The sequence below is a fragment of the Centruroides vittatus genome, unplaced genomic scaffold, assembly GCF_030686945.1.
Source record: "Centruroides vittatus isolate TY-2023 unplaced genomic scaffold, ASM3068694v2 contig_1157, whole genome shotgun sequence".
NCBI lineage: Eukaryota > Metazoa > Arthropoda > Arachnida > Scorpiones > Buthidae > Centruroides > Centruroides vittatus.
Window position 1 is genome coordinate 467,638 of NW_027120743.1, and position 15,816 is coordinate 483,453.

The window sequence follows — 15,816 nt, forward strand, 5'->3', positions numbered from 1 at the left end:
GCGGTATGACAAATGTTTAAACAAAATGGAAATTATGTAGAAAAGTAGATAAAAGTATGTAGAATATAGAAAAAAATATATTTTAACGATATTTACAGTATTTTTCTTCTTATTAAAAAACGGACCTTATTTAAAAAATAGCCCTCATACTTTTGTGAAAATAAGAAATAAATATTATAATTAAAACTTTGTATTGTTTTACAAATTTAACAATACAAAGTATTTGATAAAAAATAAGGACAAAGTTTGAGGACACTTTTTATGTATTGTCTGTTGAGAATTTTTTATAAATTGTTTAAGTTTAATACAAAGTATTATTGTTAAATTTCTAAAATACTTCCAATTTAATTGATACATTTAAAATGTTATGAATTTGTTATTAAACAGAATGACACTATTGTAGACAAAATTATATATTATTTATTTTGTCAATAATAAAATAATATATAATTTTATTATCTTTTATTTAATATTTCTTTGTTGTTTGATAAAATATATTTTAATTCATCTTTAACCATCCTTAGAAACAAATTTTCTCTGAGACAAAAGTAATTGATTTCATATAAACATTCTTGAACATTCAAATTAAAATATAACTTTTCAAAATAAACCTTCTACACTTATAAAAAGTTAAATTGTCATAAACAATAATTATTTATTATTAGGTTATCAAGCATTTTTATCAAACTTAAAATCTTCATAATTTATCTTTCTATATATAAACAAACATCCATCATATGATCAATTTATCTGTATGTTTAATTATCCTAACACATTTTATTTTAAATGTACAAAATTTAATGTCTGAATTTTTTCTAAATTGAAAAATAGTTTTTTAATTGTTTAATTATATTCAAGATTAGTCAAAAGTTTTTATTTTGATTATATAACAAAAAATGTATAAACAACAATAATATCTTTTAGAATACAAAGAAAAATTAGATGACTCAATTAAAGGCATTAGCTTTTTGCTGGATGAAAGGTTAACATTAACTGTCTTAATCAGCAAATATCAAGGTTAAAATAAAAGATAAGAAATTTTTCACCAAATAATAAACCTTAAAAAAATGTTAACTCGTTATAATTTTCTGCTAGATTAAAGATTGCACACTCACAGACATGTTCAAAAATAAGCATAACCATTAATTTTGCTTATATCTCAGGCACTACTAAACTTAACATACAATAATAACATTGTACTTGTATTCTTTAGACAATAAAACAATTGAAAAGCAAAAATTTAATCTAAATTATGTCAAATCAAAAACCATAAAAAAATTACTAAGCATTGTCATAAACCTTTTTTAAAAATGATTAATAAGGCATGTGATTGTCTCCTGCATGCTCATATACTGCACAGGAATTGATCACGATGTACTGTTTATCAGTTCTGTCAAAAGCAAAGTCCAGTCTTGAACAAGAGTATATTGAAACTCCTGGAATGTTCTTAGTGGAAGCTGATGAGATACAATGCATATCCCTATAGCATTCATATTTTATGGGATTTAGATCAACAAATCTTGTTGACTTTTTCATGCAACAAATATCTTCACTGTCAAGAAAGTCATCAACAAGGGCAGTCCTATGTATGCAGGCATTATTGTCCATGAAAATGAAATCTGCATCCACAACACTTCAGAAAAAATCTCATATAAGATTTCAAAGCTTTGTCTTTGTATCTTCTTGCAGTTATGGCACCTGTTAAAAAATACAGTGTGACCATTAAACATAATGCTACCCCAGACCACAATACCACCACCCGAACTTGGTGTTCTTCCATGATGTTCATGGGACTGTATTGAATTTTCCACTCTCTCCAGATTCTAATCTGATGACAATCATTCTGTGGACTGTACTGTACCTGGACTCGTCAGTGAACAGAGTGTTGTCTTAAACATTCAAAGTCCAATTTTAACATTCTCGACATCAGGGACATTAGATAGGAAAGGACTAAAGTCCCTGGTGCTAAGGCATACATGAGACTGAAGTCCCCTCCAAATTTTGGTGTAAGCCTACTGCCAGTAGGAAAATGATAGCCAGAAAGCCAAGGCAGTTAAGAAGTCAGCTATTAAATTTGAGGAGTAAGTCTCCAAAAGAAAACTCTGGCTATGAGCCTACTTGACATCATCTTAAATGAGCTCTTTTTTGTACACTGTCAATTTGTGTAGTGTAAACTTTTCTTCAACAATTGATCACAAATGTATATAATGTAAATACTACCTAAGTCACTTCCACAAAGTGTAGTGGGCGTGTGTTTGGTACATTTTCAATGTTACTAATGTACTGTTTGTTATTTTATCTCTGTATTTTTTTTTATTTTATTTTATTTTATTTATTTTGGTTTAATAAATCCGATGAAGACGCCCTTTACCTTCCTTTTTCCGCCCCTATCCTATTTTCTGTATTTTCACCTTCGCCTTCTGCCTTCTTTTCTTTATTTTCAAGCCAGGTAATACCACTGAGTGCACCTGGTCTTCCGCCCCTGTCAGCTACAAGTGTACAAGTGTACTGTCAATGGAATGCAATGTACTGGACACCCAACAAAAAGACCATTTCTCAGGATCCTCCCATAAACAGTTTGTCATGAAACTCTCACACCAAACATTTTGAAGAGTTGAGACATTCTTCTGCTACAATCCACTGTTAACGTAAAATAATGGTCCTGTTGAGAAGCAGTAACTTTTGGATGTTCACTTTGTAGTTGACATTCAACATATCCTGTTTTTTTTAATTCTAGCCCAAAGCCTGGTAATGACACTCTGAGCACATTTCTGAACACATCTGTAACTGGCCTGCTTCTAGCCTTCCAATAATTATTTCTTTTGTAAGATTATGTATTTAGCATCTTTGTGGCAATATGATTATCAGTAACAAACTTCTTAATAGTTAAAACACTACAGAATGCTACTACTGTATATATGAAGCCTGCATTTTTGCAAACATTCAACTATACCCTGGGTATTTTTATTGTTTGGAAATAGTCACATAAATAAATTGCTATTTTTTAAAATTTTTTGTTCTATCTCTGGATTGAATAATTATGCTTATTTTTTTTAGCACAAATGTATAAAATGCAGGTATAATTTTTTAAAAATAACTTACCTACATCAGATCCTCCTTTCTTCTCTGTCATCCATTGACCAGAAGTCCAAAATTGTTTAGGATCTCTACTTATTAAATTATTAAAAGCAGTCTGATATCTTTTATTGGTATTGCGTGCCACCATCTGAAAATAAATTAGATTTTTAAAATATTAATAATTATTCTTAGTAAAATATCATTTTAAATCATTAATAGTAAATAATACAATTGTCAGAAAGTGATACTTGGTTCAGTCAGAAAGAAACTGGAATTATTTTTTTAAGCATATCATTTAACATTTTTTAAAATATTCCTCCTACAGTTCAGACAAGTATCCCACAACTTCACAAGATTTTTTACTCCCTTCTCATAAAAATAGCTTGACTGCTTGCATACCCATTCCATGACTCCTCTTGCATATCATCATCCAATTTCTACAGTTGAATACATCATGCATTATTGAATATGCAAAATGATGAATAATCTGCAAACAGTGGCAACTTCATCCACTCTGATGAATCAATTACTCTGGATCAAGACAGTTGCAGCAGCAATGTTAGTGTCAGCAATGGCCAACTTTGGTCTGCCAGTACATGAGTTGTCTTGTACTGATTGTCATACTGCAAGAAACTTGTTGGCCCATTTAGAGTTGTATTTTTGATAATGCATTCTTATCATAAATAGCTGTTAGACTTGATGTTGCTTTTCAGAGATTAGTGAAAACTGGTTGGACTCGTGTAACTGATTATGTAACAAAGAAACAAAGAATACACAAAGATTATGCTGTCTTGACTCACGAAAGGTCAGCGCTGAAAAGGAGAGAGTGAAATGAGGTCACCGTCATTAACACCTCCCCGAGGGGTCAATAGTGCCACCAACCTTTCATTATGTAATGGAAAAATGTTTACAAACATCACCATGACACAATGCATTGTACGTAACAATGTCATATAGCATTTAACAATAATTTCAATCATTGATTCCAATCTAACCATCTAAACAGATAATATAAATAATAATACAAAAATTTTATAATTTTATATATATATAGATATATACAGTATTATTAAATATTTTGAAATTATTCTATAACAAGTTAATTCTTTAACTAAAAATGTTGATAAAACTGTGATAGATATTAACATGTTTGTAAGATTTTAAATACCTGAATTGTTTTGGCTGCTCCATCTGTCATTGCTAAAGGACAAGAATAGAAGCCCGATGAAGGTGAATAAAGATATACCTTAACCATCTGATAGAGTCGACTAAATTATAGAAATAACTTATTTATTTCTCTTTCAAATTAAATCAAATGTAATAACATATTTATTGTATTTTTAATATAATTTTTACTGAAAAATTTAAAATATTTTATACCTCCATTCTGAATATTTATTTTCATATCCAATTGCAACGAGTCCTTCTTCAGCACATATATCGTGCAACTTTTTCCATGCATCGCAAGTCCATAATTTATTAACATAAATGCCCCAAGCATTTTGCTGGTACAATTTTGGAGGATTTAGTTCACATTCTCTTCCTAAATCATTGATATCACTTGCTACACAATCTCCAAATCTAACCAAATCTGGCTCAATTTCATATAATACCTAAATAAATTAAAAACCATTTCACTTTTTAATTCATTTATTTTATAAAACAACTATAAACTTAGGTGAAGGTATACCTAGGTAACCCTAATGGCAGCGCATCTGTTAGGTTAGGTTAGATTAGATTAACTATATTTTTAGTAGATGTTTCCTTATTTTTTCTTTTGTTCAATAACTATCGTGAATCAATAACTAGTGACGTTTAGCACACGGTGCCTCCCCTCCGGGAGGTCAGTCAGGAGCACGAACAGTCGGAAGCGCGGCCATAGCGCCGCTATTGGAGTTACCTAGGTATACTTTGACCAAATAAATTATTCAATTTGTTGATTAATTTAATGGTTAATTACATACATTTAGGTTAATGTTACCTTAGGTAGCCAAGATGGCGGCTCGTCTCTAATTCCAGCAAGGAAACAGTGGGACGCACATTCTAACCTAACCTAACCTACTCTAATAAATTACCATAATTATTAGCAACCAAATTATTAGAATAGGTTAGGTTAGAACGTGCGTCCCACTGTTTCCTTGCTGGAATTAGAGACGAGCCGCCATCTTGGCTACCTAAGGTAACATTAACCCATTTGGAATCGCTAGCCACGATATAGAGCTAGTGGAAGGAACGACGAAACTAGATTGAGGCGCCTCTAGCGGCGACGCCGGGTAACAGAATCGGGGCTACAAAGCCGGCGCCAGTGTTGTTGCACCTGGTACTTTTGTACTAATCTAGTATTTTTTTAATTGTTTCAGTACCAAGATACCCAACACCATTTTCCTAGTACTATTCATGAGGCCGGATGGCCGAGCGGTTGGGGGATCCGGGATCGAATCCGAACGGGTCGAAAAATCCCCAGGAATTTTTCGGGGGTGGTCCGTTCGGATATGTCGGGCCCCGTCCCTCACCACCCGGTCGCCCCATTGTGGGCCTGGCCGAACCCACAATGGGCCTACTAAAAGAGGCCCTCTTAGTGCCCACAGGGCAGAAAGAGTTAAAAAGAAAAAAAAAAGTACTATTCATGAAATCCTAATACCTTTCCTTTCAATTTAGTACCTTTCAAAACATTCATTTTTATTCTTATTTCTATATTTTTTTACTTTAGTTTGGCAGTAAATAGATGTTTTTATTGCTTCCTCATTCAGCAGTTGAACGTATTTTTTTTTTTTGCAATCAAATTTAATATTAATAAAAGCTAAACTACAAAATCGAGTTCTTACCGATTCCTGTGAAGCACTGTTAATAGCAAAGGAGCTACTTAAAAGCAATAACGATAAAATGTTACACTTGGAAACCATACAAAAACATTCTAGTGAGGAAGATTCTGGTGATCATCATCATACCAGTGATTTTTCAATGTGATAATTTTAAAGTTTGGTATTTCATGTTCATTACTTTTGTTTCAACATTTTGTTCATTTGATTGTTGTTGAGGAATAATAGCATTCTTGCAATATATGAATTTATCCTGTATGAATTTTATATGTTACATGTAACACTATATATATTTTAATACATAGAAATTTGATAAATTATAAATTTATATATTATTTATAACTATATATTTAAATAATATATAATATACACTTACTACATTCAGCACTTTACGGTCAAAGAATGCCTGCATTAGTCAACGCTGTATAGTCACTTCTTGACTTGCGGCGGGGTTCGGTTCCGCAACTTCAGACGTAAGTTGAACTGGTCGTAAGTCGAGAAGTGACTGTAGATCATTAGGACTGAGCAGTATTAATATTCTGATATTTATTATACTCTTAATTTTGTAAATTTAAAGGGTGGTGTGAAAGAAGTAAACTAAATATTCATTGCATGGTAAATAATGAAATTTGTAACCAACCATATATATAAAGGAGCTTCAATAAGGACCATAGCAGTAGCTAATAGTATTGTATTAACAGGGAGAACTTTTACCTTCATTTCCTCAAAATACTAATTTTGCTTCTTACCCTTTTCTTCCACAGATCTCTTAAATTCAAATATCACATCGTATGCCAATTAATATCTGTTAGATTAACAAAATAATATTAAAAAAAAAATTTCTGAACTTTACATTAGAGAACTAAATTTAAAATAGAGCCAACTAAGGTTTTAAAACAGGAGATTGGTTAGAATGCAACACATCTTCATTATATAATTAACCTCGGGAATTAAATTGCAGCCAGCCATTTCTCTTTCCTCCCAGGGTATTGTTCATTCGGGAACGAATAAAACTTTGTACCTGACGGCGCAGTAATATAGGTAACACTACAACCTACCACACAATAGTTAGTTTTTGAAGTTTTGTGTGGCAGAAAGCTGTGGTTCATTATTGGCAAGTGCCAAATCCGAGAGAAGGCGCTCAAAATGGCTGCCGAAACAGGTAAGGAACTGACAGGAAACGTTGTCTTGTAGGTGAAACCGTTTTGGATGCTGGACACATCGTATTTTGTGGATTAAACTCTAACAACACCACTGAACATAGTTTTATTTATCATAATAGTTATGTTTTTATATTGAAACATGGTGTATATTGCTTAAAATATTTAAACACTTCTCACCTGTTAACATGTAACAGGTGAGAAGTGTTTTAATTGTGCAGACGATAGTCTTTTATTTTATTTTTAAATAATAATTCTTATGTAATCATGACGTAGCGGTAATATTCTAATTCAAGTTTGAAAATTATTCTTTTGAAAATCTGAAGCCGTCTACATGAAAAGAAAAAAAATGTCTAATTTTTTTTGTAAATGGACATGCTTGTCGAAAAATTGTTTTTGTACGCCGATCGGAAAGAAAATAGGTAAATTTTCTATCTTCATATACATATGTCGAGATAACTTTCCAGTCAAATTTTTAAAAATATTCTTAATTGAAAATATAAGTTAATTTACGTTTTTCGTTTTCATTTTAGTATTATGCTCGGCTATCACATGTTTACGAAAACCAGACAGCCCCGCTTTGCACGTGCATTCTCCCCGTAATTGAGATGTATTAAAACGACAATATCTGAGATTGCAACACTAAAGCAACAACATGAACTTTCAGTGTTGTTGTTAGAGTTTAATCCACAAAATACGATGTGTCCAGCATCCAAAACGGCTTCACCTTCTACAAGACAACGTTTCCTGTCGCTGATACAGTCTAGAATTTGACATAAATTCAATGATTTGTTCTCCATTTGGTCATCGCAGTAGTAGTCACCGATGGAAACTGAATCGGCTCAGGCATTGAACAAACACATGGTCAGTTCAAATAGCTTATACGGCAATAGTGGAAACTTCTGCTGAAAACTGGCGACAAGCTTCTGCCCGCCATCTAGTGGTTTGAGGAGATAACTACACTTCACTCCATTTGTACTGCGTGTTTTAAGGAGACGTTTTTGAGTATATATTTGATTATATATAAAATTTTGAACAATTTTATATCTCAATAATTAAAATGGTCGGAAGAGGGGTTATTTGTGCTATGTATGGCTGTTTTAATTATAAGATACAAAGTGATCACAAGTCGTTTTACGGATTCCATAAAAACAAACAAGTGTAAGTAAATTAATAAGCAATTAGATTGTTTTCATTTATGTCAACGTTCCTCCTTTAAAATATTTTTATCATTCAATGTATGTGTTTATATTGATTTTCAGATGCACTCAGTGGGTTATTAAGAGCAGAAGGTTCGATTTAGATAAAATTTTGAAAACTAAAGAGCCGGAATATTTAAATAAAAATTACATCGTGTGTTCCAACCATTTCACAGAAAAAGATTTTAGAAACAAAAATCTCTTAAGCCAAGGGTATGTAAAATTGTTTATTATTTGTTTACTTAATATTATTTAATGGTATTTTTTACTATTAATTTTACAAAAATAATATTAACAAGAACTTTAGCATCGAAATCCATAAAAGCTGGTTACAAGATTTAAGATTTGTTTTAGTTTTTCACATTATTTAGTTTTGTTTCATTTATTGTTTTATATTTTTTGTGTGCTCTATTTCTTGTGGGAGAGGGAGAGGGCCCGATAAGAAGAAAATGTCTAGAGCCCCAAAGTGGGTTAATCCGGCCCTGTGTGCGCACACAGATTTTATTTAGTTTCCTATCACTGCACTTGTCTAATAACTTGTTTTACATGTTACAGGATCTGGCCTGGTGCAGTACCCTCTCTATTAATTTATAATGCCAAGCAGACCACGATGAGAAGCAGCCTCAAAAAAAGAAAACTAGAAGAACCTTCAAATGTAGAAATGTCACTTGATGTAGAAACAGTAGCAACAGCTGCCCAGGAAAGTAGCAATGAACTATCTTCAACAAAAGACATTAGAAAATTTAGTTCAAATCTAGCAAAAAAATTTAGAAATTCACAGAAGCAATTGTCAAAATACAAATTATTGATAAAAAGCCTGAAAACAAAGTTATGGCAGCTGCAAAAAGAACGATCAAAGTGCAGTTGTGAAAAGAATGTTGATGATAGTGTTGCTCGAAACTTTATAAATCTACAACTAAAACTACAGAACCATAAAGCTCAGGGCCAAAGATATTCACATAATGATAAGAGTTTTGCTCTGGCTTTACATTATTGCTCACCTAGATCATACAAGTTTTTGCAAAGGCATTTTTCTTTGCCCACTACTAGGTCATTAAGAAGCTGGTTACAAAATGCTGAAGTAAAGCCTTGAGTAAATAAACTGGTCCTAAGTTTATTAGAAATAAAAGCCAAGAAAATGAAAAGAGAGGAAAAAGTGATTTCATTGGTACTTGATGAGATGTCCATCAAGTCATCATTGTCATATGATCCTCAAACTGATTATTTAGAAGGCTATGAAGATTTCGGTGAAGATACTGCATCACAAACAATTGAAGCATCTGCCCGTCATCAATGCGACCAAGCTATGGTATTTATGATTAAAGGCTTATACAGTAGAGAGTCGAAAATCGGAATCAATTGGGGACTGGAATTGTTCCGATTAGTCATTTGTTCCGATTACCCATTATGTACGAAAAAATACATTAACCTGTCCGATGTTCAAATTTTTCTCCATTGCGTGTCGCTTCGTGTTGAATTTTTCTCCGTTGCGTGTCGCTTCGTGTTGAATTTTCGTCGATTTTAAGCCTAACGAAAATTTTTATAATAATCATCGAGGCTATCGTATCGTTAAAAATTATTTCTGCATTTTGTACAAACAAAATAAATATATTGAAGAATATAAAAAACATGAAAATTATACTTTAGAAGTAACAGTAGAGCGTCGATAAGTGGAACCAATTGGGGACTGGGGTCCTTCCAGTTAATGATTTGTTCCAGTTTCCGACTTTGTACGAAAAAATACATTAACCTGTCCGATGTTCAAATTTTTCTCCGTTGCGTATCGCTTCCTGTTGAATTTTTCTCCGTTGCGTGTCGCTTCGTGTTGAATTTTTCGTCGATTTTAAGCCTAACGAAAATTTTTATAATAATCATCGAGGCTATCGTATCGTTAAAAATTATTTCTGCATTTTGTACAAACAAAATAAATATATTAAAGAATATAAAAAACATGAAAATTATACTTTAGAAGTAAATTTAGTATCAAAAACATTCGATTCAGCACGACACAGTCCGACTGAAAATCGTTCCACTTTCCGGCCATTCCACTTACCGACGTTCCACTTATCGACGCTCTACTGTAAATCTAGTATCAAAAACGTTCGATTCAGCACGACACAGTCCGACTGAAAATCGTTCCGATTACCGGCCATTCCGATTACCGGCGTTCCGATTAACGACTCTCTACTGTACTGCAATTTTAAACAAATAATTGGATACTATCTAACAAAAAATGCTATGCCAGGACATCGCATCAAAGATTTGTTATGCAATATTATAAAGCATCTTCAGGAAGTAGGTTTAGTTCCTAAAGCAATTGTTTGTGACCAAGGTGCTAATAACATGAAAATGAGAAAGTTGTTAGGTGTGACTGCAGAAAAGCCATTTATTGAAATTAATGATGAAAAAATCTATTTTTTTCATGATTCGCCTCATTTGATTAAGTCAGTGAGAAACAATTTTAAAAAATATGACTTCTCTTGTAATGGTAAACTATGTAGCTGGTCTCACATAGAAACATTCTATCATAAAGATTCCAAAATGATTCCAACATTGGCTCCAAAGTTGACAAAAAAAATGCGTCACACTTCCCCCATTTTCATGTATGAGAGTATGTTTAGCTGTCAGAGTCTTAAGTCACTCTGTAGCTTCTGGAATCTTAGTGCATATAGCATTCAATTCTCTGCCATCAACTGCTGTGAACACAGCAGAATTTCTTGAAATGTGCGACACACTATTTGATATATTTATTTCTTCTAGTTGCAAAAGTCCAAAAGGTATAGAAAACCTTTAAGTAATAATTCAAAACATATGCAAAAGCTAGATGAAATTATTGAATGTTTGAGGAAGCTGATAGTCTTAAATAAAGGCAAATGTAAACCTATTTGCATCCAAGGCTGGATAGATAATATTATTGCATTGAAGTTACTGTGGTCAGAGTTACATAATGATTATGGTTTTCTATATTTGTTAACCAGAAGGCTTACACAAGACTGCATTGAAAACATATTTTCAATTATTCGGGGAAGGGGAGGTAACAATGTAACCCCAGATGCAACTAAATTCCGCAGTGCCTTAAAAAGTGTAATGGTAAATCAATTGTTTACTGCTTCTTGATGACAGCAATTGTGAAATTGATGCTGCAACATTTCTGATAACACATAGTGATTTGCTGAAGTGTAATTTCAAAGTTAATGTCAATGAAAAGTGTGGCCAGGACAATCATATAATTGGTTATGATGTAGCACAAACAAATGCAGAGCATTATGTGATGGGATGGGCATGCAGCAAATTACTCCATACCGAATGTAAAAATGTATTATCTTTTAATAATGATTATAATATGGGAAATTTTCACATAGAAATGAAAAAATATGATGGCAAATGCAGAATGCTGTATCCAAACGAGTGTGGGAAAAAATTATCTTCAGAAATATCAACAATATTTCAAAACAATTTTAATATATTTTTGTTACAGAGTCCATATGGAATTAAAACTAACAAGTAAGTTAATTAATTATTTCTTAAAAAATGTAAATATTAAAGGTGTTTGTGACAATTGTATCAAATTATTGGCAGATAAATATTTTAAAGTGCTTATTAAAGCATATGTGAAAAAATAATGATTCATCTGAAAGTTCTCCGAGAACAAAAAATGCTAAATTAAAAATTTCACGTATGTAATGTTTTATTTTTAAAAAATGTTTTTTTTAAACTCTTTCCGCCCTGTGGGCACTAAGAGGGCCTCTTTTAGTAGGCCCATTATGGGTTCGGCCAGGCCCACAATGGGGCGACCGGGTGGTGAGGGACGGGGCCCAACATATCCGAACGGACCACCCGCCGAAAAATTCCTGGGGATTTTTCGACCCGTCCGGATTCGATCCCGGGTCCCCCAGAGCGGTGGGCTGCCACCTTTGCCGCTCGGCCATCCGGCCCTTAAAAAAATGTTTCAATTTAATAAAATTAAATTAAAACCTGATTTTAATTTTAAAAATCTGACTCTTATTGCATTTGATTTCTTTTATTGGTATTAGTCCTTCCTTTAAATCACTATCCATCCATGTTTCCTACTAAATAAAATTATAATTCATGTTTTAAAATCATAAAATATAGACAAAAAGATGATAAAATATTTATTTCGTTGCATTTTTGCAAGTTTTGTTAAATTTTACATAGTCTGCAGTGTTAGTTTTCTCCTCAAACCACTAGATGTCACTAGTTCGCGCTGTCGCACTACAGTACTGTACATGCTAATTCACGAGAGTTTCCACTATTGTCGTATAAGCTATTTGATCGGTTCCTTACCTGTTTCGGCAGCCATCTTGAGCGCCCTCTGTCGGATTTGGCGCTTGCCATATATAACAGGAAGAAAACAACCACTGCGTTTCAGTACGTATCCAATCCAAAGACGCACATGTTTTCCCGAAGCAGTTTTCTTTGCCTGCGTACAGGTGGCGCTCAACTCAGTTCCACTAGCTCTATAAGGGCTAAAATTAAAAGTAAAATGATAAAAACCTACTTGGTAAAATAAAATGCGTGGTGGATATACATAACTGGTACAAAATATTCTTCAATTGTATGAATACACTTTTAAAGAAAATTATAATTAAATATAGCTTTGTAAAGAAACGTACATAAAAACAACATGAAATCTTCTTCTCAAGGGTGGGAGAAGTGCCCGAAGTCCATAGTTGCCAAATCTGAAAGTTAAAAAGTAGCGTGGTTGTGCTCCAAAAGTAGCGGATTTAAACTGTTTGTAGCCCAAACAATAAAACCGAATTATTTTGCAACTATGCATCTTTACTAATAAAATAAGTTTGTAATATATATATATATGGACATTCGGTGTATCTGCATCAATTTTCTCTAAATCAAAGCGAGTCATTCGCAGGCGCGGCGATTCATTTTTTGAACTTAGAAACTTAGCGATTGCGACTTTTGTTTTCAGTTTTAAGGCCTCTCTGTTTACACTGTATCAAGAACTGTTGTATCTGTTAGACTAGTTTAGAGACTCGGAGAGATTAGTAAAAACTAGTTAAACTCGCGTAACTGGTTATACAACAAAGAATACACAAAGATTACACTGTCTTGACTCACGGAAGGGGAGTGTGAAACGAGGTCACCGTCCCCGAAGGGTTAACAATGGAAGTGTTAAGAAAAAGCGACGTGCAATATTTACAGGCGCAGATGCGTTTTTGCGGGAAATCGAACATATTTTCAGACCCATCTAAAAATTCTCTAATTAGTCTGGAAACAGGGAAACCTAATTCTTGCATTCTGTGAAAAAAGATGGAGATTGGCTATAATGTAATAATCTTAATCTTTGCTGTCGTTACTTTTGCCCGAGTAATACTGGGCCTATTCACTACATTTTTAGTAGACGTTTCCTTTTCCCCCCCTTTTTTTAGGTATTCCAAGGAATACCTAAAAAAAGAAAAAAAAGGAAACGTCTACTAAAAATGTAGTGAAATCGTCAAATTAGAGAAAGGAACGTTCTAAAACAGAAGTAGAATCAAGAAGTCAAGCGGGAAAAAACAGGAAAACGAAGTAAAAGTACAAATAAATTTGTGAGTAGCATATTTTCGTTTTAAAAAAATAATTAAAAATAGGCGCATATTGATAGATATATGAGAGGAAAAAAAATTAATAAAATTAGCAGTGTTAGTGGCAACGGATTATGGATTACTGGAGCGAACGACGGATAGAAAACGGAAGCAAAGTATCTTTATCTTTGTTAAACGTTGCAACTTTATTTATACAATTAAGTGTAATGAAATTAAATAAAACTTTATTACTTTTGTATGATACAATAAATATTGTGCGATTTTATATATGAAAATAAAGTAGCGTATTTTTAAGAATTGTAGCCTGAAGGTAATTATTACTAGCCCAAAAAGTAGCGTGTCGCCCAATTTAAAATTTTTGTAGCGAGGGCACTTAAAAAGTAGCCCAATCTGGCAACTATGGCCTGAAGTGGTTTCGAACAAGAGTTTAGACTAATTCATTATATTAGGAGGGGGAAACGTTGTTGAGATGGGTTCGAACAATAGTTTAGACCAGATATATTCGCGGAAGTGGCCACTTATTTACAGTTGTTGTTTGTTGTTTCCGACCAAAAATCGATGCTCGCGGTCGCGTTACACAGGTGGTCGTTTAATACGGGTAACTTATACAAAAACTATATGTATAAACTCTTCCGTGCCAGAAATTTTTGCCCGTTTTGACAGGTGCCCGTTGAATGCAGGTGGTCGCCTAAGCAGTTTTTACTGTATATCCCTAACGAATTAGACGATATACACACATATCAGGAAATTTTTTTTTTGTTTGTTTCTTTTACTTTTTTTGGTATTTAGGAAGTCTCAAAACGTCGAAATTTGTCAAAAAAAAAAAAAACCCCGGAAAGTCAAATTTGACACGATTAAAATATTTTCTAGTGTTATGTTATGACAGCGAAGAAAGTAAAAATTACGATAAAATTCTTGTCTGCAAAATTTAAGATTGATTTTTAATTTGAAATTGTCATTATTCCTTAACACTAATTGAAAAATAATATCGACTTTTAATCTGAAATTTAACCCAGAAAATTTGAGAATAACACAGTATTTAATGTAATTTTTTCTTTTACATTTAAAATAATTTATATGATCTGTTTACATGTTTTCCTATATACGTATAAATTAATATACGTTATCAATTAAAATAATAAGGATAATTATTAGTAATTACTTTTAATGAATTATAAGGAAAATGCACTTTAAACTCAAAGTGTATTTTCCTTATAATTCCATAACGCGTGGTAACGGCAGTTGCTTAGTAAAAAAAATTCTATATATTCACGCAACATATACATACCGACAATAATTGTTTTGGAAAAAGAGCAATACTTATACTTAATAAAGAAAAATAATTATTACTTTCAAAATCCAGACCATTATGGGTAATAAAAAATATTAAAATCACCTCTTTCGGTAAATTTCTCTTTAAGTAATTCCTAAGAGGAGCGTCATGTAAATATTGATTTCCCAGTTTCGGTTGTTGTTGAAAAAATTTTCCATGTTGAGATATTGAAAATGGAATCCAATTGGGTTTGCTTACTTCAGCAGCGCAACGAATACTTCCCAAATTAGGAACAATACCACGTTTAAAACTTAACAACTTTGAAAACGCACGACGATGTATCGAAAAGCGAAGCACCATTATTCCAAATGTTAAATGTACACTTAATAAATTTGATCAGTGATGCGGAAAAAGTAACTTTGTCGTTCCTTCTGTATATTTAAGTGTGTTATCTACGAAGATAACGGCATACCAGTGGTTGACCTAATTCGTAAGCAGAAAAAATATATATACTGGTATATCACTCCGCTACTACGCAGGATCAATTTAAATAAAAATTTAAAGGAAAAACAATAATTTTTTACGCTATAAATTTTCTATAGTTTAAATGGAAGTCGGGGATAGTTACTTCTCAGAAACGACAATACTATTGTCACTCGGCAGTATTTTAAAGTACAGTATAATTCATGTATCGGCTACACGACAGCTGACGCTCTGATCACT

General features: G+C 32.6%; 1 protein-coding gene across 1 annotated transcript in view; it reads right to left on the minus strand.

Moving 5' to 3' along the window:
• LOC136979645 (acyl-CoA dehydrogenase family member 11-like) overlaps nucleotides 1-15,530 on the minus strand; it is a 31,138-nt gene extending 15,608 nt beyond the window's left edge. Inside the window, exons 1-4 of the mRNA XM_067275667.1 lie at nucleotides 15,217-15,530; nucleotides 4,459-4,691; nucleotides 4,247-4,346; nucleotides 3,103-3,226 (exon numbers count right to left, since the gene is read on the minus strand). Coding sequence (XP_067131768.1) covers nucleotides 3,103-3,226; nucleotides 4,247-4,346; nucleotides 4,459-4,691; nucleotides 15,217-15,453 — 694 coding nt within the window. The 5' untranslated portion in view covers nucleotides 15,454-15,530. The remainder of the gene's footprint in view (nucleotides 1-3,102; nucleotides 3,227-4,246; nucleotides 4,347-4,458; nucleotides 4,692-15,216) is intronic.
• Nucleotides 15,531-15,816: the final 286 nt, after the last annotated feature.